The 23,706-nt window shown below is 38.1% G+C and overlaps 1 protein-coding gene across 17 annotated transcripts in view; it reads left to right on the top strand.

The window, feature by feature from the left end:
* TRIP12 (thyroid hormone receptor interactor 12) overlaps window positions 1-23,706 on the top strand; it is a 140,957-nt gene that overhangs the window by 81,512 nt on the left and 35,739 nt on the right. For 7 of the 17 annotated variants that reach the window (XM_032857420.1, XM_032857422.1, XM_032857427.1 and 4 more), the window contains 12 exons: window positions 138-221; window positions 1,272-1,367; window positions 11,011-11,159; window positions 13,944-13,979; window positions 14,061-14,156; window positions 15,046-15,138; window positions 15,341-15,502; window positions 17,507-17,575; window positions 17,663-17,828; window positions 20,271-20,388; window positions 20,510-20,669; window positions 22,490-22,643. In XM_032857420.1, coding sequence (XP_032713311.1) covers window positions 138-221; window positions 1,272-1,367; window positions 11,011-11,159; window positions 13,944-13,979; window positions 14,061-14,156; window positions 15,046-15,138; window positions 15,341-15,502; window positions 17,507-17,575; window positions 17,663-17,828; window positions 20,271-20,388; window positions 20,510-20,669; window positions 22,490-22,643 — 1,383 coding nt within the window. The remainder of the gene's footprint in view (window positions 1-137; window positions 222-1,271; window positions 1,368-11,010; window positions 11,160-13,943; window positions 13,980-14,060; window positions 14,157-15,045; window positions 15,139-15,340; window positions 15,503-17,506; window positions 17,576-17,662; window positions 17,829-20,270; window positions 20,389-20,509; window positions 20,670-22,489; window positions 22,644-23,706) is intronic. The other 10 variants (XM_032857428.1, XM_032857424.1, XM_032857431.1 and 7 more) reach the window with 5 other exon arrangements.

Raw genomic sequence — 23,706 nt, 5'->3', positions numbered from 1 at the left:
GGGGAGACATATTTAATTGCTGCTTTTGTTGGTGTGGTCTGTAAAACTCGGCTCTTTCTCTTAAGGTGAACCGGACATAATGAGTTTGAATGTTCCTCTCCTAACCCTCACCTTGTTTTCTCCCCCCCCTTTTGAAGCCTCTAGTTCTGTTGCAGGGGCTGTGGGCATGACTACCTCTGGGGAGAGTGAATCCGATGATTCTGAGATGGGACGATTACAAGGTAAGGACAGTTAATGAGCTTACAATAAACCATTATCACAGGCTGCCTGTGACTTCTGTTCTTTGTTAAAATTAATTCAGATAAGCTCATTGAAACATAATCTAGCAATGCCTGTACTTAAACTTATCTGTGATGATTTGGATTTGGAAGATGATCTGGCTCTCTATTTTTACTGTTTAGACAAAATCTGATAATATGTGTTTTTTGTTTTTAAAATGTTCTCCATTACGATTGCTTGTATAGTTGGTAAGGACTTAGGAAGGTTTTGAAAAGGGGATAGCTTAAAATGTCATCCTCTGGTATCCGTTAACGGTAATGCGTCCCAGTGGGGTGCTTTTGCTGTATTCTTTTGTGTTCTTGGTCACCTATTTTAAAATGAATGTAAGTGTATACCTAAACACCAGGTATTTTAATGGTGTGCTTTTAAAAAAGCAGCCTTATATTATGTGTATGCTCTTTACAAATGGGTGGTGGAGGATATGTATTTTTATTGTGTTCACACAGTTGGTTTGTATGATAGATCCCCAGTGTGAGGCTTCTGAGAAACATTATTTAGAAAGCACTTTCACATTGCTTTTAAGTTCCTAAAGTAACTCATAGCAGTCTCTTTTCAACTAGAAGTCTTGTGAACACATTTTTTTCTCACCTATTGGACCTCATAAAAAATAATTTTTCCATATGTTTTTTAGAAGATCTCATGACCAGTATCAGTTGGAAAGCAACAAGGATGCTTAACCTATAATTTTTTCAAAGTAAATACTTACTCTGGGTTTTTCTTTGATCATTTGATACAGTCCCCTCTGGCACTGATACTTAGTATCTCCATAAAACCTTAAGATACCTTCAAACTAGCACTTGGGTGTTGTAATTTATATTAATTAATATCTAAGAGTGGCCTGAAAAGTTTGATGTAGTTTCTCTTAAAAAAAAAAAAATGGGGGGGGGGGGGAGTAACATTATGTGTGAGATGAATCAATTGCTTGAAATTTTTATGTAATATCAACTGCATTTACAATTCAACTATTCCTCATGCCTTTCTTTTTTCTTTAGCTTTGTTAGAGGCCAGGGGTCTTCCTCCTCATCTCTTTGGCCCTCTCGGTCCCCGGATGTCACAACTTTTCCATAGAACAATTGGAAGTGGAGCTAGTAAGTGAATACTCTTAAATTTGCCCTCCCCCAAAACCTCTAATAATTAGGTGAGTGCTGTTTTTGCTGTTTATCTATTGCTGTAAGGAGGCTTTCATATAAGGAGGTTTTCATGAACTTTAAACTGTTTTTAAAAATAGGGTTTGTGCTCATTCTTGCCTTTAAACACAGTGACTCTAGGTTCTTCTGTACTTTTATTTTTGATTACTGGATTTGAGTCACTAGCAAATCATCCAGAGTTATGGCAAGATTGAATCTTTGTTTAACTCTAGCATAGTAAAGAATCTCAGATGATTACATTGATTATATTATAGCATCTGATTGCATGATTTGCATAGATTTGAATCTTGATTTTTGTGTGGCATAATAAAATTTAATCCGTAAGACAGTCAACTGTAGAGTGAGCCGGAGAGAAAAGATTTCTCAGCAGAATTACCAGTCGCTAGACTCATTTAATCAAATTAACATATTATAATCCAGAGATCTTGTCATATATGGTAGACAAAACACTGACTCTTGAAGTGGCAGTTTGTATCAGGAATAACTTCTGCATAATTACAAATCCGGTTAAATTCTTTCTGGTATAGAATATTATCTTTAGCTTCCTTAAGCAGAATTTACATTTAAGCAGTTTTTTTTAATAACTTCATTGATAATGTTTCCAAAGAATCAGCTGGCTATTTTTAGAGTTTAGTTATGATTAATTTCAACACTTCTAAAGTGTTAACTGAAGTTTATTGACTCTGACCTCACTGATATGTGCTAATATAATTTTCCATCAAATATTCCAAGTTGTTGTTATTGTTTTTTAATGTGTGGACATATGCTCATATATGTGTATTTATGCTTAAGTCCCTTTCAAGTTTCTGGCCTTAGCATTTGACAGGAAATTTAAGAAGCAGTTGGTATTTTTGGTTTGGTTTGGTTTAGTTTTCGCTGCCGTGACACTCAGCTCTCAGATAACGTACCCTGTTGGAAAGTTCTCATGAACCCTTAAAGGAGGATTCTTACTTAGTGTCATTTATTAGATACTGGGATTGTCCTGAGTCATGAACAGGATAGTACACAGAGTTGTTTCCCACATGGAGCTTCCATGCTAGAGGGTGACCCTGGCAATAAAAAGACTGTTCTCCAGCAGAAAAATTTCAGTTAGCGCTAATACAGTGGAGGAAAACAAAGTGAGGATGTAGGTTGGCTGATTAGCGGGGGGTATACTTAGGCTGGTTAGAGTAACCTTTTCTGAGGCAGGGTGAATTCATGGATACCTAAATGAAGTGAGGAAACCAACCATGTACAGGTCTGAGGGAAGGGGAAGTGCACCACCAGAGGTGGGAATTAGCTTGGCATGTTGGAGAAAAAGCAAGAGGGGCCTGTGGAAAGGGTGGAGTTGTAGAAGACGAGATCTGAGAAGGGTAGATAGTCATTAAGGTCATGTAGGGCCTGTCAGGCCCGCAGCAAGTATGGGGTTTAACCAATAATGGAACTCAGGAACCATTGGAGGATTAAGAAAAGGACAATGGCATATGTTTTATGAAAAAGATAAGATATATGCAAAAGTTGAGAGAATAGTAGTAGAATAACCTCCACGAACCCATCAATAATTATTAATCCTCAGCAATTATTGTTTCAGTTAATATCCTCAGTCATTCTCCCCACTCCCAAGATTGTTTTTAAGGCAGTCCTATACGTCATTTCATTTGCATGTCATTGAATTTGTAGCTATAAGGACAAAAATTTTTAAATTTTAGACAGTACCATGGTTAAGAGGAATCCTTACTTTTACTAGTTGCCTGTTGAGAGTGCAAATGTTCTAGGCCTCTCATAAATCCATTTATAATTTTTGCTTATTTAAATCAGGATCAAAATATCTGTACATAGCCATCGGTTAATACATTTCTTAAGTTGGTGTGTGTGTGTGTGTTTGTTTGTCCCTTGAGAGAAATTTGATTCACATATTTTACCACTTCATTTATTTCTTGGAGAAGGCTGGGAAAAAAACTTCTTAAGAGTATTAACATTAGGGGTACCTGGGTGGCTGAGTCAGTTAAGCATCTGCCTTCTGCTCAGGTCATGATCCCAGGGTCCTGGGATTGAGCCCTGCATCAGTATCCCTGCTCAGTTGGGAGTCTCCTTCTCTCTCTGCCTCTCCCCACAGCTTGTGCGCTCTCTCTTACTCACTTTCTAAAATAAATAAATAAATAAATAAATAAATTCTTTTTAAAAAAAAGAGTATTAAAATCATCAATATCAAATTCATATTAAGGGTTGACCATTGCACATGCATTTAATGTGAGCCACAGAATAAAACCAGAGTAGAAAAAGTGCCACGCCCCCCCCCCCCCCCAGGATCCAGTTCAGTGATGCCTACTGCATGGCCAGTCTTTGTCTTTACCCTTACCACATTCCTCCTCCCACATTGTAGGAAATGAATCCCAGGCATTATATAATATTATCTAGACACATTTAATAATGTAGCTCAAGATAATGCCCATTAAAACATAGGACCAGCCCTCCCCCCTGATGACCATTATCATACCTGAAAAATAAAGTGGTAATTTCTTTACTAATTGTCCAGTAAGTCCAATGAGCATCAAGTTTCCTTCTCTCAAATAGTATAAGTGTGCTTCTTTATAAACTGGTTGGATCTAGAGGCTTTTTCAGATTCAAGTTTTATTCTTTATTTCCTTGGTGGGGAAAGACTAAGCAAAAGTGGTAGTATGTTCTAATACTTAGGAGGCACATAAAGTCTGATTGTCTCTTAAGCCATCAAAACTCAGTGCCTAGGTGACAGGGATTATAAAATGATAGTAATTCACATCTAATGAGCAGAATTTATGCATTAGAAGTAAAAGAAGTAATTTAGTAGAAATATATTAAGAATATCTTCCTTCTATTTTGTTACACAGGAGAATAACCGGTATAGGAAAACAAATTTCTCCCCATACCACTTTGGAGAAAAGTTGGTTTTTGCATTTTCCAAAGTGCCATTATTGTTGTTTTTAAATATCACTTTCAAGTGGAGACATTTCAGTGATTTTTTTGATGATTAAGTTGTCCTGTCATTGGATAATGGCATCTTTTGGGAGGTGGCTTCTCAGTCTTTCTGATACGATCCCTAGCAGTTTTTTGTGACTTCCTTTCTGATACGTCAGGCTCAAAACCTCCACCTCAGATACCTGAAACCAGGGATTTTCTCAGAGAACACCCTGGTTTCTTTTATATGAGATCGTATTTAGAGCTCATAGTCTGGGGCGGAGGTCTGCTCATTGCTACTGTGGTGGTTTCTTTCCTTTTTTTTTTAAGATTTTATTTATTTGAGTGGGGAGGGGAGAGCACCAGTGCGCTAGCTGGGAGAGGGTAAGGGAGAAAGAATCCGAAGCCAACTCTGCTGAGGCAGTGATGCGGGGCTCAATTCTAAGACCTCGGTATAACGACCTGCGTCAAAACCAGAAGTCTGGACCGATAACCGACTGAGCCACCCAGGTGGCCCTGGGGTGATCATTGTTATTAGGTACGTGTAATGAACAAACCTAGGAAATAATTGTATTTTATCTTTTTTTTCTCTTCTCTTTTTTTTTTTTTTTTTCCATTTATCTATCTACAGACAGAGATCAGAAGCAGGCAGAGAGGCAGGCAGAGAGGGGGTGGGGGAAGCAGACTCCCCGCCGAGCCGAGAGCCCGATTCGGGGCTCCATCCATCCCAGGACCCTGAGATCATGACCTGAGCCGAAGGCAGAGGCTTAACCCACTGAGCCACCCAGGCACCCCTGTATTTTATCTTTTAAAATAAAATCATGAGTTTTCCACTTTCAATGTTAATTCAAATTTAGGACCGGGAGGTTTTTATCTACCTTTATTTTGTATCTTCTTTCTCCCAAGCCGGAAGTTTCAGTTCCCAAAGATAGTAACATGGTCACTTATTTGCTTTCTCCTACAATTCAAAATTCTAGCTTAACACCAAAAATAATATTATTGAGAGTTTTAATTTTTCAAGTTTTTATTGTTGGCTGTTCTTGGGGACTCATTCTGTGGTCAAGTTTTGGTATTTTAAAGTCTCTTGAAATGATTCCTTCTCTTCATTCAGGCCTCCAAGTTGATTTGGTTCATTTGCTTGATTTGCTTTTAATTTCTAGAGGTTGCTTTTAAATTTTAACTTCAATTTTATCCTTATAGGATATTTACATGGTGTAGAAAGTCTGATCTACAAATAAGGTTTATTTAGGGAAGTCTTAGCTGCTTTTGCTATTTCCTTTACCTTGCTTCCTCCTCCCACACAAATAGCCTTTGTTAATTTTATGGCTTGTCCTTCTGTTATTTACTTAAAACAAAAACAAATTCATATTATCTGCTTCACACTTCCTTTTTAAGATAGGAGGAGAAAGCTTTATACACTTTAGATTGCCTTTAACAGTATTTTGGTGATCCCCTTCGTATAGCTGCTACACATGGAGAGAGGAGATTCCCGATTCCTTTTTGTAGAGCTGCCTTAGTGCTCTACTGTGGGGATGCGTGGCTTTTTTATCATGTCTCCTCTTGGACATTCAGGTTATTTCCAGTCTTCATTGTGTTTCAGTCAAACACCGCTTTCGTATTTCTTCCTGCATTATGTTTAGGGTAGCTTGTTGTAAATCAGCCTTATTGGAGGCATACCATTTTGCATTTCTTCCATCATGTGTAACGAACAGTATGGCGTCATTTTTTTTCTTCTTCTTACTTATTTGGCAGAAAGAGGGAGAGGAAGCATAAGCAGGGGGAGTGGCTGAGGGAGAAGCAGTTTCCGCACCAAGCAGCGAGCCCGACATGGGGCTCGATCCCCTGGGATCAGGACCGGGAGTCCAAGGCATATGCTTAACTGACTGATGCACTGAGGCACCCTTTTTCCAGTTTTTGTCTTCTGCTAACTTTTTAGTTCTGTATCCCTGTAGATGTCTGTTAGAGGTTACTGTAGAGATTTTAATGTATGTCCATGGTTTGTTCTAGCCTACCTTATATTAATACTTTATTACATCCTAATTAGTGTTAAGAACTGAACAGTAGTTTCACTCTTTTTACCTCCTGACATTCTTTGTGCTCTTGGTTTTTTTTTTTTTGGTTTTTTTTTTTGTTTTTTTTTGTTTTTTAAAGATTTCATTTACTTATATGACAGAGAGGCATGCAAAGAGAAAGAGAGGAAGGGAAGCAGGCTCCCTGCTGAGCAGAGAGTCTGATGTGGGCCTCTATCCCAGAACCCTGAGACTATGACCTGAGCCAAAGGCAGAGGCTTTAACGTACTGGGCCACCCAGGCGCCCCCGTGCTCTTGTTTTAATTTGTTTTACTTACACATGTGTGATAAACACAATAAGACCTAGTTGTTGTTTTAGATTATCCATATTCTGTATTCTTTTGTCCACATACACATCCCATTTTCAGTGTTCTTAATTCCTTCCTGCAGTTTCTCTCCTAATCAGGGTTGTTTCCTTTCTCTTCAGAAGAACTTCTCTTTTCGTGTGGTAAATGAGTACTAGTAATGATTTTTCTTCGCTTTTGAGAAGCCCTTGATTTGCCTTAATTTTGAGAAGATATTTTTCCCAGGTATAAAATTCTCATTTTAGCACTTTGTGATGTCTTCTGTTTCAAAGTCTTAACTGGTGGGGCGCCTCGGTGGCTCATGAGTTAAAGCCTCTGCCTTCTGCTCAGGTCATGATCCCAGGGTCCTGGGATCGAGTCCCACATCAGGCTCTCTGCTCAGCAGGGGGCCTGCTTGTGATGTCTGTCTGTCAAATAAATAAATAAAATTGTTTAAAAAAAATTACAAAGGTCTTACTGGTGCCCTTTCAAGGCAGTGTCTTCTTTTTCCTCTGACTTCTTTTAAGATTTGCTTTTTGGGGGCTGCCTGGGTGGCTCAGTGGGTTAAGCCTCTGCCTTCGGCTCAGGTCATGATCTCAGGGTCTTGGGATCGAGTCCCACATCAGGCTCTCTGCTAGGCAGGGAGCCTGCTTCCTCCTCTCTCTCTCTCTTTCTCTACTTTTGATCTCTCTCTGTCAAATAAAATCTTAAAAAAAAAAAAAAGATTTGCTCTTTGGGGGTGCCTGGCTGGCTCAGTTGGTTAAGAGTCCCAACTCTTGAACTTAGCACTCAGGTCACGCAGGGCTTGATCCCAGGCATTTGACTGACTGGACCACCCAGCCGCCCCTCTGTCTTGATTTTCCTGCTTCTTCATACATCTAGTAGTTGTTTATGTGCTCATCATTTTGTATAAAAGAACTGAAGCCACTCCAGATAACACTTTCCATAGTAAAGTTGTTTCCCCTTTTTTTGTATTGAAACAAAGGGTTAGGAGCTGATTATTTTGTTCTGGTCAGGCATTAACTTGTTTAGACGAGAATGAGTTTTGTGTGACTCATTTCACCTGTGGCTCATCCCTCTTTGTGCCTTGTGATCCCCCTTGGGTTTTGATTGAGATCCTTGAAAGTCTCTGTCTACTTAGACTTGATTCATTATGCAGTTTGAAAATGTCACAGATGTCTTGGGGGTAGAACCCAGTGGCTGTGTATGTTTGAGGCAGGCCTTCTCCCTCTGTAGGGCCTTTGTCTTCTGAGCACCATGAGACTTAACAAGGTTTTGTTCTGTCTTACAAAAACTTCTGATTCAGCCCCAGCCACATTCACAGCTTCAGAACTGGGCCGATGTCCGGTGGGACCAGTTCAGTCAGAGATAGCATCTTGGGGCACCTGGGTGGCTCAGTGGGTTAAAGCTTCTGCCCTCGGCTCAGGTCATGATCCCAGGGTTCTGGGATCGTGCCCTCATTGGACTCTGCTTGGTGCGGAGCCTGCTTCCCTTCCTTCTCTCTCTGCCTGCCTCTCTGCCTACTTTTGATCTCTGTCTGTCAAATAAATAAATAAAATCTTAAAAAAAAAAAACAAAAACGAAAAAGAAAAGCAGCATCTTCCTGTGACTCCCTGAAATGCTCTGAGTTCTCTCCCCCATTCAGTTCAGCAGTTGGCACACTCCTGCCCCAGGGCCAAATTCAGCCTCCTGCTCGGTTTTATAGAGCCTGTGAACTAAAAGTGATTTTTACATTTTTAAATGGCTGAAAAAAATTTAAGAGTAATATTTTGTGAGATGTGAAAATTAAATGAAATTCAAATTGAAGTGTTTATTAATAGTTTTATTGGAATACGGCCACGCTTACTTGTTTTATGTATTGTCTGTTCTGCTTTTGTGCCGGGGTTGAGTAGTCGAAAGCAACAGAGCCTATGGCTTGCAAAGCCCAAAATACTTACGGCTCTTTATAAAAAATGTTTGCCTACCTTGATCTGTGATAGTGCTTCTCAGACTATGGTCTGTGGCTTGCCTGGGGTTCCTGAAACCCTAATATTAAAGCCATTAAAGCTAATATTAAAGCCATTGGTCAAAAGTCTAGTAATAATTGGTAAGGTTTTTCCTTTTCTACATTGCTGTTTGAATTTTGTTGATGTTGCAAAAGCTGTGATGTGTAAAACTGTTAGTACGTTTTTGAGAGAATCAAAGCAGTGGTTCCAGGTTGCGCTAGTAGCCGTTATATTCTTCAGTGCTAAGTGCTACTAGTCAAAATAATTCCAGTTTTATGTAAGGATGCCCTTGCTAAACAAAGTTACTAATTTTACTGTCTTTACCAGTAAGTACATGTCTTTTTAGTAGTCCTTGTGAAAAAGCTGGACCTGAGTTTCACGCATTCTTCATCTCGAATAATGTTGCCACAGATTGAGAGTAGCTGCAGCGGTGGTCATACTGCTGTTTTATTTAATAAAGCTTGACATTGAAACAATTTACAACAAAAAAATTATAACGCTGCTCATCACTGACTTCTGTTTTAGAAAATACGGTCTTCACAAAACTTTGTTTATTTTAGTATATAATGAATTAATAGGTATTTAAGTTTTTTCTCTCTGAATTCCAGACACATTTGTAAATAAATACAAGTTAGATATAAGCCACATAGACAAAGATGCTTTGGGGCTCCTGTGGCTCTTTTTTTTTTTTTTTTGCTCCTGTGGTTCTAAAACCAAAATTGATCAGAACATAAATTATGGCTTTTGCTTCTTATTGTCATTTTCAGTTGGTTTAAGGTTCTGTGGTATCTTATGACCATGCTAACATGATCTGTGCCCTAGAATTGCCAGCTTCCATGTTTTTAAGACACCCAGTGGATATGTTTTTCCTGTTTTGGGTGGTTGTGCTAGTAGGATACATGAACTGTTTCATCCTTTGAAAGCAGATCTAGAAGCAACTGAGGGTTCTTCTGTTTTCAAGAGTTTATCGTCCCTTCATTTGTTTTGCCTTTCATTTCAGTGCATAAATGATAGGCCTGCTCTAAGTGGAACTGCTGTTTAGTTTGAACATTTTAAAGATGGCAGCCATCTGAACTTGATGTTCTTGCAGTATATTTTTGGGTAGATTCTTCATTATGGTAAAGGTGGGTAGGCAGTAATAGTTACATGCAATTTGTTCGCCATAGTCTTAAATCTTGCAAGGATCACCATGTGTCCCCTTTAAAAGGCTATGCTTTTAGGAAGATCACTATAACTTAATTGAAATAAAAATACTTTGGTTTCATACGAATTCCGCATTCATTGACAGTTTCTACATATTTGACATTTCTGAGCTGTTTCTCTAATGACTTGGAGAGGACAAATCCCTTACGCTGACAAGAACCTGTGAAGGTATAGGAAGAGAAAGGGCTTGACATTAGCATTAGCTATAATTTGGTGAACATTAATTATGGTTTCAGATAGGAAGGTGTTCATGAAAATTTGAAACACTTTTGAGGCCTTTATTTTTGAGTATGTTACCTGGATCACTGACCATAGTCTATCCCTGTGGGAGCTGAATCTTAGTGTTTTTCAGTTCTTTGGGCCTTAAAAGTGGAAGTCATATGCAAAGGGAATGAGAGGAGGTGAAAAAGCCAGTCTTTTGCTGCTGTTAGAAATACTGCATTCTAGGGGTGCCTGAGTGACTCAGTGGGTTAAGCCTCTGCCTTTGGCTCAGGTCATCGTCTCAGGGTCCTAGGATCGAGCCCCACATCAGTCAGATTCTCTGGTCGGCAGGGAGTCTGCTCTCTCTGACAAATAAATAAATAAAATCTTAAAAAAAAAAAATACTGCATTCTCTCCACTCTCTTCTTCAGGTACATTGCTCTGTTTATCTCTATTTTCTTGCCCTTCCACTATTACCAGGATTCCATTTATTCTGAGCAGGACTTCAGGAGTATGTGGATTTTCGTTGAAGGCTGGCCATCACTTTTTAACAGGAGGTTATTCCTGCAGAAGGCTTTTGCTTAGTCTGTATGTAAGAGGCACTCTGTCAGAGGTAACAATTCGTATTAGTCTTACGGATATCTTTTTGTTTTAGCTAATAAGAGCCAATCCACTTGTTTCATTTTAAAAGAAAAATTAAAAGACAAAAATCTATAAATACTGTGAGATCACTCTAAGTTAAGATAAATTCAGCCAATTTAATTGTGTCTTGAATTATATCAGCAGCCTGTCTTAGCCCTAGTATAGACTTAGCCTTTCACTGGGATCGAAAGATAAGCAGCCTGCTGCCACGTAGAGTCACACCTTATACCTACTAATAATTTCCTTAAATGTTTAAAAGTAATGATTTTTTTCCTTCCCTGTGAAGGCTCCAAGGCCCAACAGCTTCTGCAAGGACTGCAAGCAAGTGATGAAAGCCAGCAGCTCCAGGCAGTTATCGAAATGTGTCAGCTATTGGTTATGGGAAATGAGGAGACGCTGGGAGGGTTTCCTGTCAAGAGTGTCGTTCCAGCTTTGGTAAGAGAGTTTGCCCCTCATTTTATCTCAGTTCTCTGAACGTTGCTGAGGCATGATTATTTACACGGTTTGAATTAAGAGATGGTAGAGTGTGGCTTTGTGCTTTTACTTCATGCTTCTAGATCTTGGCAGTGATACTAATAATGAATTTGTAATTTTCTAAACTCCTACTTCTTGATACTTAAAATGACTGGTTTTATTTTATTATTTTTTTTAATTTTTAAATTTTTATAAACATATAACGTATTTTTATCCCCAGGGGTACAGGTCTGTGAATTGCCAGGTTTACACACTTCACAGCACTCACCATAGCACATACCCTCCCCAGTGTCCATAACCCTACCACCCTCTGCCGACCCCCCTCCCCCCAGCAACCCTCAGTTTGTTTTTTGAGATTGAGAGTCTCTTATGGTTTAAAATGACTGGTTTTAAACCTTAAGTTGTTTGTTGCATTAGGTGATATCTAAACTTAGGTGCTCTCTCTTTTAAATTGGTGATACATGGGCAGTAATAAGCTGCTCCCTTGTGGCAGGTCTTTGTGGGCCACAAAGCTTTTGTGTTGTAATTGTGTGCAGCGGCAGAGCATTCCAGCCACGATACCACGTGAATCCTTCCAGCTTAGGTTTTACGTTAAGTAAAAATATAAAGAAATGAAACAAAACCTTTTAGTGATGTTTTTCAGTACAGTCGTGAATTGATGTTTAGAATTTATAAACATCTTAATTGCTTGAGCTTTTTAATGGGACAAAAAGAGAAAGAGATGTTGCCACTACTAAATGTAGGCCCCTGAACACAGTAAGTCTTAAACAACAGCTTGGTAGTTTTCTTAGTTCAAGATTAAAAAGATTGGCTATATGGGAAATTAAGATTTAAGTCTGAGTGTAAAACAAAAGACTAACATAATCATTCTGAATATACTCATACAGTATATGAATATATTGGAAGTTAAAAACCAAGTATCATGTTAATAAGTCTTCGTTTACATAGCAAATAAAGTTGACAAAAACATGGCTGATGTGTCAGATTGTCTTGTTTGATCTCATTATCAAATTGTGGAGACAGTTGAATGAAGCTCCTTGAAACAAGGTGATGCCATCTTTTGTTCTTGTTGGATGGCTCAGCTCTGGCAGGGTGAGAAAGGATGGACCAGTGTCTTCACTTTCTGTCAGGCAGACCTGGATAGTGTGAACTGGACTTAACTGTTACCACTTCCATTCTAGTGAGGGCTGGCATGTTGATTTCTGGATGTTCAGTGAAAGCAGTATTGATTTTTGTGTTGTTACATTTTGCCTGTGTCCATATTTACACTCACCCTACCCATTTCCCCAGGAGCTGGTTTTGTTTCCTGAATTAAACTGTCTTGTTTTATTGTTCTTGTTTATTAAAAAAATAACAAAGAACTAGGCTTATACTATGTAAGATGCAGTTTTTATTAGTTGTATAAAGATGCTATTAAATCTGTGTGCAAATGTTGACACATAATCTGACGTACTTGATTTGCTGGCTGTTGATTAGATTTAAGTGCTTCATCGACCTGTGTAAGACAGCTCCTGCTAGTAATACTGACTGTTGTTAATGAACTGGCCAGATTAATCTTCTATCAGAATTGTATATTGTGAGTATATATATCCATCCGTCACCATTCACTTGTGTGACCCTGGTCATTTTTGTTGAAAAGGAATCTGTTAGAGCAGTTCCTCTCAAACATGGTCTTACAATGTTTATTACATCTTAAGAATTGGAGGACTTGTTACTTTTCCAGTCAACATGACAACCCCTTTCAATCTACAGTGGGTGTTTCAAATGACTGGTTATAGGTGATTTGAGTTCCATTGAACCCCAGAATGGGGAGTGTGTGTGTGTGCATGCGCGCCAACAAAGAAAGTGATCAGGACATCAGATATGTAGATGTACTTTACCTAGCATAATTCATAGCTGAGAAGGCACTCCTATTAAATGAATATTGCATTAGAGTATCTGATGTTCATTATTCAATACATTTATTTGAAGTGTACTTTGTAACTTGAATTCAGTGCATTTAAAATTTCCCATTGAACTATGAATGATTGCTTCCCCAGATAGGAAATTTCTTTGGTAGCTTTGGCTGCTTCAGGAGATTGGAGTACATACAGAGCCCTAGCAGTTTTCAATTTCTGCCTTTGAGAAACATGGCTAAAATCTGCTTAAGGTCTTGTCCACAAGGGAAACTACAAGAAATCAATGTAGACTCATTCTTGTAGTTGTAGAATAAGATGATTAATTTGGGTTTTAATTAGTGCATAGTTAGTTTCTGATGTGATAAGTAATGTGTTTGAAGACTTTACAGCTGAGTTAAATGGTGTTTAGCTCAGCTTGTAGAGAAGTTTATTCACAGGAGTTGAAATAGTAGTCTTGAATCTGTCTGTACAGTTGTTAACAAATGCCGGTGCATTGCTGGTCTGTTTCTCTCGGTATTAAGTATTTACTGATGCCTGTTAAACAGACATCTGAGAAGGGGGCTAGAAGTACCAGAAGAGTTGGTTGTAAGCCTTTGTTTGCTGACAGGGATCATGAGAGGTGATGATTATCTAGCACAGTTCCCAAGTCAGAGCTATAATCTGCATCCTGCCATCCTCAATATAACCATTTCTTGTGTACATATGCTAGGTTTTAACTTGGTACTATTTTTATAAGAATAAGGTATTGACTAATACTTTCCATTTGAGTTGATGTAGAGGAAGAAACAGTTCTTCTAGGGGTATAGATAGCTTCTAATAGTTTGTTCTCATCTTTTTTTTTAAACAGATAACATTACTTCAGATGGAACATAATTTCGATATTGTAAGTATGTGGTGTATTTTTTTAAACACCCCAGATAAAATTTTGGGTTCTTATTGAGTGAAAGTGCTGTCTTATTTGTAGATGAACCATGCTTGTCGAGCCTTAACATACATGATGGAAGCACTTCCTCGATCATCTGCTGTTGTAGTAGACGCAATTCCTGTCTTTCTAGAAAAGGTAATCTGCTTTTGCTCAGCTTGTTTGAAAGCAGGCCTAGGGGAATCAAGTTGAAGACTCTTTGACTTCTAAATTCTAAAGTAGTACATCGAACTGTAAGGCCACCTTAAAAGACTTTTTTAAGGATTCATTATCTAGTCAAAGTATATTTTTTAGCCAAGATGTCAGAAAGATATTTTGTGTTTAGCACACCAGTAGTTTAAAGTTGATGCTAATAAAGCATTTATGGAATCATTTCAGTTAATAATTTTTAATGAGAGCATTTATCAAGAATATAAAATGTTTCAGAGAAGAACTTAAAGCACTTGATTAAAATAATCTCATTATTTCTAGAAAATATCCCAGTGAGGTTCATAGCTATTTATACCCTCATTTTACAGCTGAGAAGGCTGAGACAAAGTGCTTGCTCAAGGTTAAAAAGTGAGTCAGTGGAGAAAGGAAATTTTTTCATATGGTCTGTGGTAGGTTGTGTTTTGGTCTGTTTTAAGGGCCTTTTTCTTTTTAATGCACAATAAAATTTGCATTATCTGATAACCTTGAATATGGCATAAGGGTAAAACTTGAATTTTAAAATTTGTTACATAAAACAACCCATTTATTATAAGTAGAGAAATTGAAAGTTATCTAATTGGATTTCGTTTATTCCCTATGTAAAACCTATTTTTCTATGTCTTTAAACAGAACAAGGTAGTTGGAAGGAAACTATATTTACTTGTTACAGCTTGAGCTCATAAATCACTGGTTTCCTATGGTGGTTTTCATGTTAGAGTTAGGGGCAGTGTATAGATTGATGGAATTAGCAAAAATACTGTGTTTATTCGTGTAGAAGATAAGCAGCTGGAAAAGCACTTGAGTGATGGCCTTAAGTTACCTATTTTTATGTTCCCAGCTGCAAGTTATTCAGTGTATTGATGTGGCAGAGCAGGCCCTGACTGCCTTGGAGATGTTATCCCGCAGACACAGTAAAGCCATTCTGCAGGCGGTAAGTGTTGCTACTGAAGGACTATTTCATTTCACGTTGGATTTTAGATCCGCATTTGTGCTGGCTACTAGACTGCGGTCTCTGTAAGGTGCGCGTGGTGTTTCCAAAGTGATGTGCTAGACTTCTTAGTCCTTTTCCTTTTTTTTTTTTTAAATTGCTGTGAGAGGGTCTTTCTTCACTTTAACAGTTTTCTGTATTTTAGGGTGGTTTGGCAGACTGCTTGCTGTATCTAGAATTCTTCAGCATAAATGCCCAGAGAAATGCACTAGCAATTGCCGCCAACTGCTGCCAGAGCATCACGCCAGACGAGTTTCATTTTGTGGCAGATTCCCTCCCACTGCTTACCCAAAGGCTAACCCATCAGGTAAAACATGAACCTGTTTTATGTGCCATAAAACATCTTTACTGTGTTCTTTAGAATGCCAGGTTTATCTAGGGTTTTAAATCCTCCAACTGGATGTGTAAATTGGAAATATTCTGATCCATGTGTTTTTTTTTCCTACTGGGTTTTCCATTCGTGTACCATACTAGGTTATTTTATATAATTTGATGGACTTACCCAAATGTGACAGCATTTCAGTATTTTGACTTTAAGGGATGAGTTTGTTATTTCAGCAAACATTGAGTGTTTTCATTCAATGTGTGATAGGATCAGAGTTTCCTATAGGGAGATCATCTCTCCTCTAAGGCATTGGGTACTGCAGGAAAGATCTGGAGGATTGGGCAAAGATCAGAGATGACACTGCAGACTGTGACTGTCAGAAGTTGGAGAAGAGCAGGAACAGTTATTTAGGAGATGGAATTGGCAGACAAGGTGATGGAGGATGAGAAGCAGGGCTTACAAAATCTGGTGTGGGGGGCAGTGAGTTAAGCCTCGTAGAGAAATTTGAATTTTCTTTTAACATAAATTGCCTTAACATGTTGTTAATTGCTAAAAGGGTTTTTAGAAATCAGGCTCTTAAAAATTTTATTTATTTTATTTTGAGAGAGAGAGAGAGAGAGCATGAACATGACTGAGCCAGGGGAGGGGTAGAGGAAGAGAGAGAATCTTGGGCAGACTCCCTGCCGAGCACAGAGCCATATGTGGGGCTCCATCTCAACCATCCTAAGATCATGACCTGAGCTGAAATTGAGTCAGGCGCTTAACCAAGTGAGCCACCCAGGCACCCCTAGAAATTGGGACTCCCAAGTCAGCTTTACAAAGTGTGTTTAAAATCATCTTTGGACAGTTTGGTATAGAGAATATATTCAACAGGGATATATGTAAGAGAGCTACAAAAAAGATTATGGAGTCACTGTAAAATATTTTGCCTCTGAGATGATCAAGATACAAGTCATGCTATTCTTTGTTTGCTTACTTAATTTTAAAAACTTAGTAGACCTAGGGTCCTGGGTGGCTCAGTTGATTGTCTGCCTTCACCTTGGGTCATGATCTCAGGGTCCTGTGTCCAGCTCCTTGCTCAGTGGGGAGTCTGCTTTCTCTCCCTCTGCTGTTCCCTGCCCTTGTGTGCATGTTCTCTCTCTATTTCAAATAAATAAATTAATTAAAAAGAAAAAAAGTTGGTAGGCTGAGATAACCCGTGCTTACTGGGTCTAGAAATATATTCTGTAGTTGGGTGTGATTTCCATACTGTATTTTGGAAAAAAGGGTGAGAATCAGAAGTTAAATTGTTGGGCGTGTTATTTGTAGCACCCTTTATAGACTTAAGTACTGATAGTGAAGATACAGGGCTTTTATGAGATCAGAATTATTCTCAGTTTTGTATAAGCAAGCCAGTCTGGTTTTTATATCTGGAACCCATTTATCAGTTAGGAAAAAAAACACTATCAGAACACTTTTTAAACAGTTAAATTGTTCTTATAAGGATATTTCATGCTTTCTGAACGAGGCCTCTGGAATAGTGTTTCTAGATTGTTTTCATAGTGATTATAGCAAAATGACACCTATTTTCTCACATCATCGGTAAACTCTGGTTCACACACATATACTGAACTGTTTCCAACTTTTTAGTTTATACATGTTTTAAACATTTCTACTGCGAATGCTTTTTTAGAATGATGTTTATCTTTGTCGTGACTTGTGGTTAAGTATTGAAATTACAGAAGCATAAAAGTTCCTTCGTTTTTGTATATTTGCTTTTATTTATTGGGGTCTTCATAGAGGAGAGAAGTTCTCTCAGTATGAAGCTCTTTGCTATGAAACTATGATGTTATTGATTGTACCTTGCTTGAGCACATTGGATTTTCAAGGCTCACATCTTAGTGAACTGGCCTTGAGCAGTTTGGGGTTAGGAAGAAAATTAGGTAGTGATGTAAGACAGTAATATATTTTATATTACTAAACTTTATTTCTTCTATAAAAAAATAGGACAAAAAGTCAGTCGAAAGCACTTGCCTTTGTTTTGCACGTCTAGTGGACAACTTCCAACATGAGGAGGTAAGCCTTTAATCTTTGGTGGTATTTTCGTGAAATTGTTAATTATTGATTCATGGTATAACAGTATTTTTTCTTTTGTTTGTGAAGAATTTACTCCAGCAGGTTGCCTCCAAAGATCTGCTTACAAATGTTCAACAGCTGTTGGTAGTGACTCCACCCATTTTAAGTTCTGGGATGTTCATAATGGTGGTTCGCATGTTTTCTCTGATGTGCTCCAACTGTCCAACTTTAGCTGTTCAGCTTATGAAGCAAAGTAAGTGCTACTTTGTTGTCCACCTTCAGGCAGGAGAAGCGGGTGCTTAAAAAGTGTTTATTAATAAATACAATCAATATAGGCAAGTAAAAGGGCTTGTTAAAAGCGTGGACACTGGGGGTGCCTGGGTGGCTCAGTGGGTTAAGCCTCTGCCTTTGGCTCAGGTCATGATCTCAGGGTCCTGGGATGGAGCCCCACATCGGGCACTCTGCTCAGCAGGCAACCTGCTTCTCCGCCCCGCCCCTGCCTGCCTCTCTATCTTCTTGTGATCTCTGTCTGTCAAATAAATAAATAAAATCTTAAAAAAAAAAAAATGCATGGACACTGGAGAGTAAAGGAAGAAAACTGTTGATCCGTAGTAGATTTGTGTGGGGGACAGTACAGTAATGCTTCTTGTATACAACGCATAACATCTGCAGTATATTAAAAATTTATCCTTGGTGGTTCTAGGGCTAAAAATGTGGGCTCATTGCCTTCTCTCCAATAAATAGTAATTATGTAGTGATGCTTCATTAGGGGAATACTGAGTTACGAGTAGTTGCCTGTCCTCTGCTTCCCCTTCTTTCTGCCCCTCTTAGAGTTTTCCCAGCAGTTTATCTGATTCCACAGTGTTTTCCTCCCTCAGGAATTTGGAACTTACTTGCACACATGAATCTCTCTCATCTTTGCTGCTTGAGTATTTTCTAGGCCCTTCTCAGCCTTATCCATCAGTACAATTTTGTTGCACTGCTGTGTTGCTACTGCATTTCTCTCATAAACCTTAGATTTTGCAAGTTAATCTCCTTAGACAGTGGGCTTCAGAAAACACCTGTATGTAAGGATTATTGCTACTAGGGTGTTGATCCCATTTATACAGGATGCATTTAATGGTGGGTAATTTCATATTTTTAATTCTCATCTGTGAGGCTATTACCATGGGAGCATAAGTGATGGTGTTCAGGGACAGAGAAGCCTCTGGCATCACTGTCTCAGATGAATATTTTTTTACGTTATTTACATCTTTTATATTTAGTCACGTTTTTTGTGAATTGGCACATTGGCCCAGCATTTTGCAGGAAAGTAGTGTTGCTGAGCTGTTTTATTGAAAAGATTCTCTTAAAGCACTAATCACTCCTAAAGTTGGCATTCCAGAGAACCGTGTGCTTGTGTCATGAACAAAGTGAGAAGTTGGGGAAGGATGTAACTTTGTTTTGAGTAGCATCCGTGATTGCCCTAGGAGCCCTTTGTATTTTGCTGAGACCACCATGTCCTGAAGTTTGAGTTCAGATTATTTCTTGTTACCATGTGTGGCACCACATTTCCCTAAAACAGTTTAGGAAATTGTTCACTGACTTGTTCTGCTTTACCATTTCGGACTTTTTTTCCCCTTAGGATGACTGTTCTCACCTTTTGCTTATTAGTCCATGAAGTTTGCCGTACATTTATCCCTTGGGGTCCACTAGACTTAGATTTTATTTGTTCAGCAGTAACACAAAGGAAGCATGTTGTCACCCTCTCATCTCTTTTTTAAAAAAAAATTAAAGAATCCTTACAATGTAACATAGCTATGTATTCACATTTCTGAAGAAAGTTGGCAATTCTGTACTTTCTCAAGAAATTTAGAATAAATTTAGTGAAATTTATGTGGGGTGGCAATTTAACTATATAGGCTTTTGCCCAGATAGTAGTGAATACTTTCCTCCATAACAAAATTTAATGATTATTGCCAAAACATTTCAATGAAATGTTTGTATTTTGCAAAGACCCAGTGCCGTCTGTACCTTTAGTTATTTGAATGACTAAACCTGTGGATAATGGGAACTTCCTCATGTCACAGTGTTCTTGGGGAGGCTGGTTTTCATGCAAATTCCTCTATAAACTGATGTCTTCTGGCATTGGAAACTTAAGGTAGAGGATATGTCAATGACCTTTGTATTAAGTTGGCATGTTTGTCTTTAAGGTAATTACTTCCTGACCACAGTATGGTAATACTTTAATGCTTGTAATTTCTTTGTTTGACTGTGTTGACCACCAGTTTTCAGTATACTTAAACTAAAGGCAAATAAACTTGAATTGGGGATTAAAACATATGTTGACTGCACTTTTGTACAAAGCACTGTGTTCTTCACACACAAATAAAACCAAAAACAAAATAAAAAAATTCCCAAATTCCCTGGTGTGGGTTTTGTTTAAATGGCCAACTAGGACTCAGACTGAAGCCTTTAGAAAGAAAATTTTCATAAATTTCTTTTTTTAGGTTTTCATTATAGCTCATTTGGCTTTTTAATTCCTATATATGGCATATTGCTGTATAAGAAAATACCTGTTATTTACTTTTTATTCATGTACAGTTGACTGTAAGAAAATAATTCTGATTGTTTTCCCCCATAGGAATGATTGCCTTTTAAATTAGGTAATATAACTAGTTTCATGGGTTTTTGGTTTCTGTTACTGGTTTTACAGACATTGCAGAAACACTTCACTTTCTCCTGTGTGGTGCTGCTAACGGAAGTTGTCAAGAACAGATCGATCTTGTTCCACGAAGTCCTCAAGAACTGTATGAACTGACATCTCTGATTTGGTAAAGATTGGGCTGATTAATAACAACTGTGGCTTATACGCGGGTATTTTACTTGAGAGATCTGTCATTTACTAATAGTTCAGGAAGCTACTTAATGAAATATTTGCACCTTTGTTTTCAGCGAACTTATGCCATGTTTACCAAAAGAAGGCATTTTTGCAGTTGATACCATGCTGAAGAAGGGAAATGCGCAGAACACAGATGGTGCAATATGGCAGTGGCGTGACGACAGAGGCCTCTGGCATCCTTATAACAGGATTGACAGCCGGATCATTGAGGTAGTAGTTTCATCGTACCGTTTAAATATGTCTATTTTGGTGGCGAGTGGGTGTAGGGATGGAGTGGGGAGGTGGATATGTGTACTTAAATGTGCTCAATTTTGAATTAACTCAAGATTCTCTCATTTTGTCTCCTGAGAACAAGGTCCTCATTTCTGTTCAGGTCAACTGCTTCAGCTGCTAACTACCTGATTGACTTGGAGCAAGTAATTTAAGTTCTTTGTTCCATAGTTTCCTCATTTCTAACAGGAAACATTGGAGGAGTCAGGCTATACATTTTCAAAGCCCCTTTATCTCCCACCCAGAAGATGCCTCCCATAAACAAAGATTTGTAGACAAATAGCTGTTCGTCAGCATATTTTAAAGAACAAAAGCAAGGAAACAGTTTTAGTATAAAAGTCTAGGTGATGAAATGGTTAAGTGAGTTTTGATACCCACTAGCCTCATATGTAGTCCAGTTGTTAATGGGATACATTTCAGTGACATAAAATGGGATATGGAAAAATGAACACAGTATTCAGAACTTTGTGACCCTTTGGGGCACTCAGCAAACTAAGAGAGGAATAATGAAAAGGAAAGGTGCACCAAAATACTTCGTGTTTTTCTATGAAGGTTTTATGTGTGATTTTTATTACTTTTGTTAACTTCCATATTAAGTATGCATTGAAATATTTCAGAAATTTTTCAGGTCAGCAAAATGGCCTTCTGTTAGGAAGTGTGGGTCACTGCATTATTTGAGACACCATGCATCATTTACTGGTATTTTCAATATGGGAGATAGCTTTAAGTCATACTATATTTTCTAATTTCAGTCTGTGATATTTGAATTTTTTTTAGAATATCACACTTGAAGAGACATTCTTCTTTAAAGATGTCTTCTACCATTGGTTTTTAAAAATGAAATTTTGAAAAAGAACTTTGAAACCATTGACTTCCATTATAAAATCAGGAGTTCTTAAGACTTTAAGTTCCGAGCCAGCTTTCAGGAGGGAGTGAGGTGTAAGGGGTCTTGGTGTGTGTTCTTCACCTTAGTATGTAAGCAGGCCATGGTCTCTACCATTAAGCTGCCTTCTTTTTAGCATTGTCCTGTTAATTGCATTTTCCCTGTTAGATTACTCTCTTCTGCTTAAGGAGTCCTGTCTTTGATTTAACCTAAGAATTCTGTAGCCTGGACTGTTCTAAGAATGAGTAGTCTATCACATCTTTTGGCTGTCTTATCTCAAGCAAATAGTATTAATCAAAGCATGTCGTTTTATTTATGTACTGTGCACACATGTACACCCTAGGGGTTACTCTCCTAGGTCCAGGTGTGTTCCTTTCGATCTTAAAACATCATTTAAATGGAAAGTCTTTTTACCTAAGGATAATTTTATAGAATCATTTTGTTTAAAGATTATTTTTGGGCTGCTAAAAATCTATGATGTAAATACTATTTTAACTTAAGAATTAGATACTAAGTTTTTTTTCGGGTAACAATTTTTTTTCTATCAGCAATGTCTTAAAAGCTTTCTTAATATAAACGATGTCTTCCTTATGTCAGGGATTCTACATGACTGGCTCTTCCATCAGGAATTGATCTGTATTTATATCTCCAGGGACCTTATAGAGTCTGTGGTGTATAATTGTGTTTAATTAAAAATGATTTATTAAATGAATGAGTTTTGTCATGGCCACACTGTTAAATCTTCCATACTCTTTTACTTCACCATCTGAAACCTGATGAAATAAGTATGTAAGTTAGCATTTATGGAGGGTCCCACTGTGTCTTAAGTTAATAAATTTCTCCATGTTTATATTCAAGGTTTCTCTCTCTTTGCTCTCAGGCAGCCCATCAGGTCGGTGAGGATGAGATAAGCTTGTCCACTCTGGGACGAGTTTATACTATTGATTTTAATTCTATGCAGCAAATCAATGAGGACACGGGAACAGCACGTGCCATTCAGAGAAAACCTAACCCCTTAGCCAATACTAACACTAGTAAGTACTTTTGAGTTAATAGTACTGTATTGTCATGTGAATAATATTTCTGATGATAAGTAATTATTTCACTGAGTGTCTTTATTAAGCTTAAAACTATTGCGTAGTGGTAATTAATTTGTTGGTTTTTTTGGTCATGTTCTAACTGATGCATTAGCCAGCACTGCTGAAATGGGACCCTCCACATTTTTTTCCTGGTCTGTGATTTGTAGTGTCCTGGGCTCCAGCTGGAATTGGCCTGTGTTGTTTTTTGTTTTGTTTTGTTTTGTTTTTTAAAATCTGATCCTCTTATTCCTCTTACACATTTAGATCCACACACACCTATCTGCTTAGTTCTTTACAACCTTTTTTGTTACACTATTTTTTGTTTCCTATCAAAATTCTCTTCTTCACTAATGAAGAATAGGTTTTTTCTGTTTAGGTTTCTGACATTTGTCTCTGTCCTTGGGGATTCAGTCTCTTGCTTTGCACCTCTAGTGTAGAGTGCAGGGGTCAGCGGACTTCTGAGAAGGGCCGGATAGTAAATGTTTAAAGCTTTATGGATTGTATAGTGCTTGTACTGCATACTGCCATTGTAGCGCAAAACAGCCATATAAAAAAAGAGAAAGAAATGTATGTGGTCATGCTCCAGTAAGATACCCCCACACCCACCCAAAAAAAAGAGGAGCTGGGCCAGATTGGGCCTTTCCACCATACTTTGCTAACTCCTGATCTAGAGCTTACTTCCTCATCACTTTATTTCCCCTGAACCTTGTTCCCTCTGAGAAAAGCCAGAGATGATCTTGTTTTTCCATAGCTTCTAGTCACAGACCCACTGCCCATTTCGTGAACTTTGTTTATTTCTTACCAGTGGTTTAGCTGGCTAATACTGAAATATCCTTGGTATTTTGTTGAGCACATGCTATTAAAACTAGAGGTACACTGCGCTGATACCTTGTTCTTTCTAGCTGGCTCAGTTTTGTCTTAATGCTGCCTTGTGTCTTTGTGGATGCCAGGTGATCACATTACATAAGTTAAAGTCTTTTTTTTTTTTTTTTTTTTTTTTTTTAAAGTAACATTTCAA

The sequence above is a fragment of the Lontra canadensis genome, unplaced genomic scaffold (genome assembly GCF_010015895.1).
Source record: "Lontra canadensis isolate GAN:19392208 unplaced genomic scaffold, GSC_riverotter_1.0 scaffold13, whole genome shotgun sequence".
Classification (NCBI taxonomy): Eukaryota; Metazoa; Chordata; class Mammalia; order Carnivora; family Mustelidae; genus Lontra; species Lontra canadensis.
The sequence above is the reverse complement of the archived record's forward strand: the minus strand, read 5'-3'. Positions and strand labels throughout refer to the sequence as shown.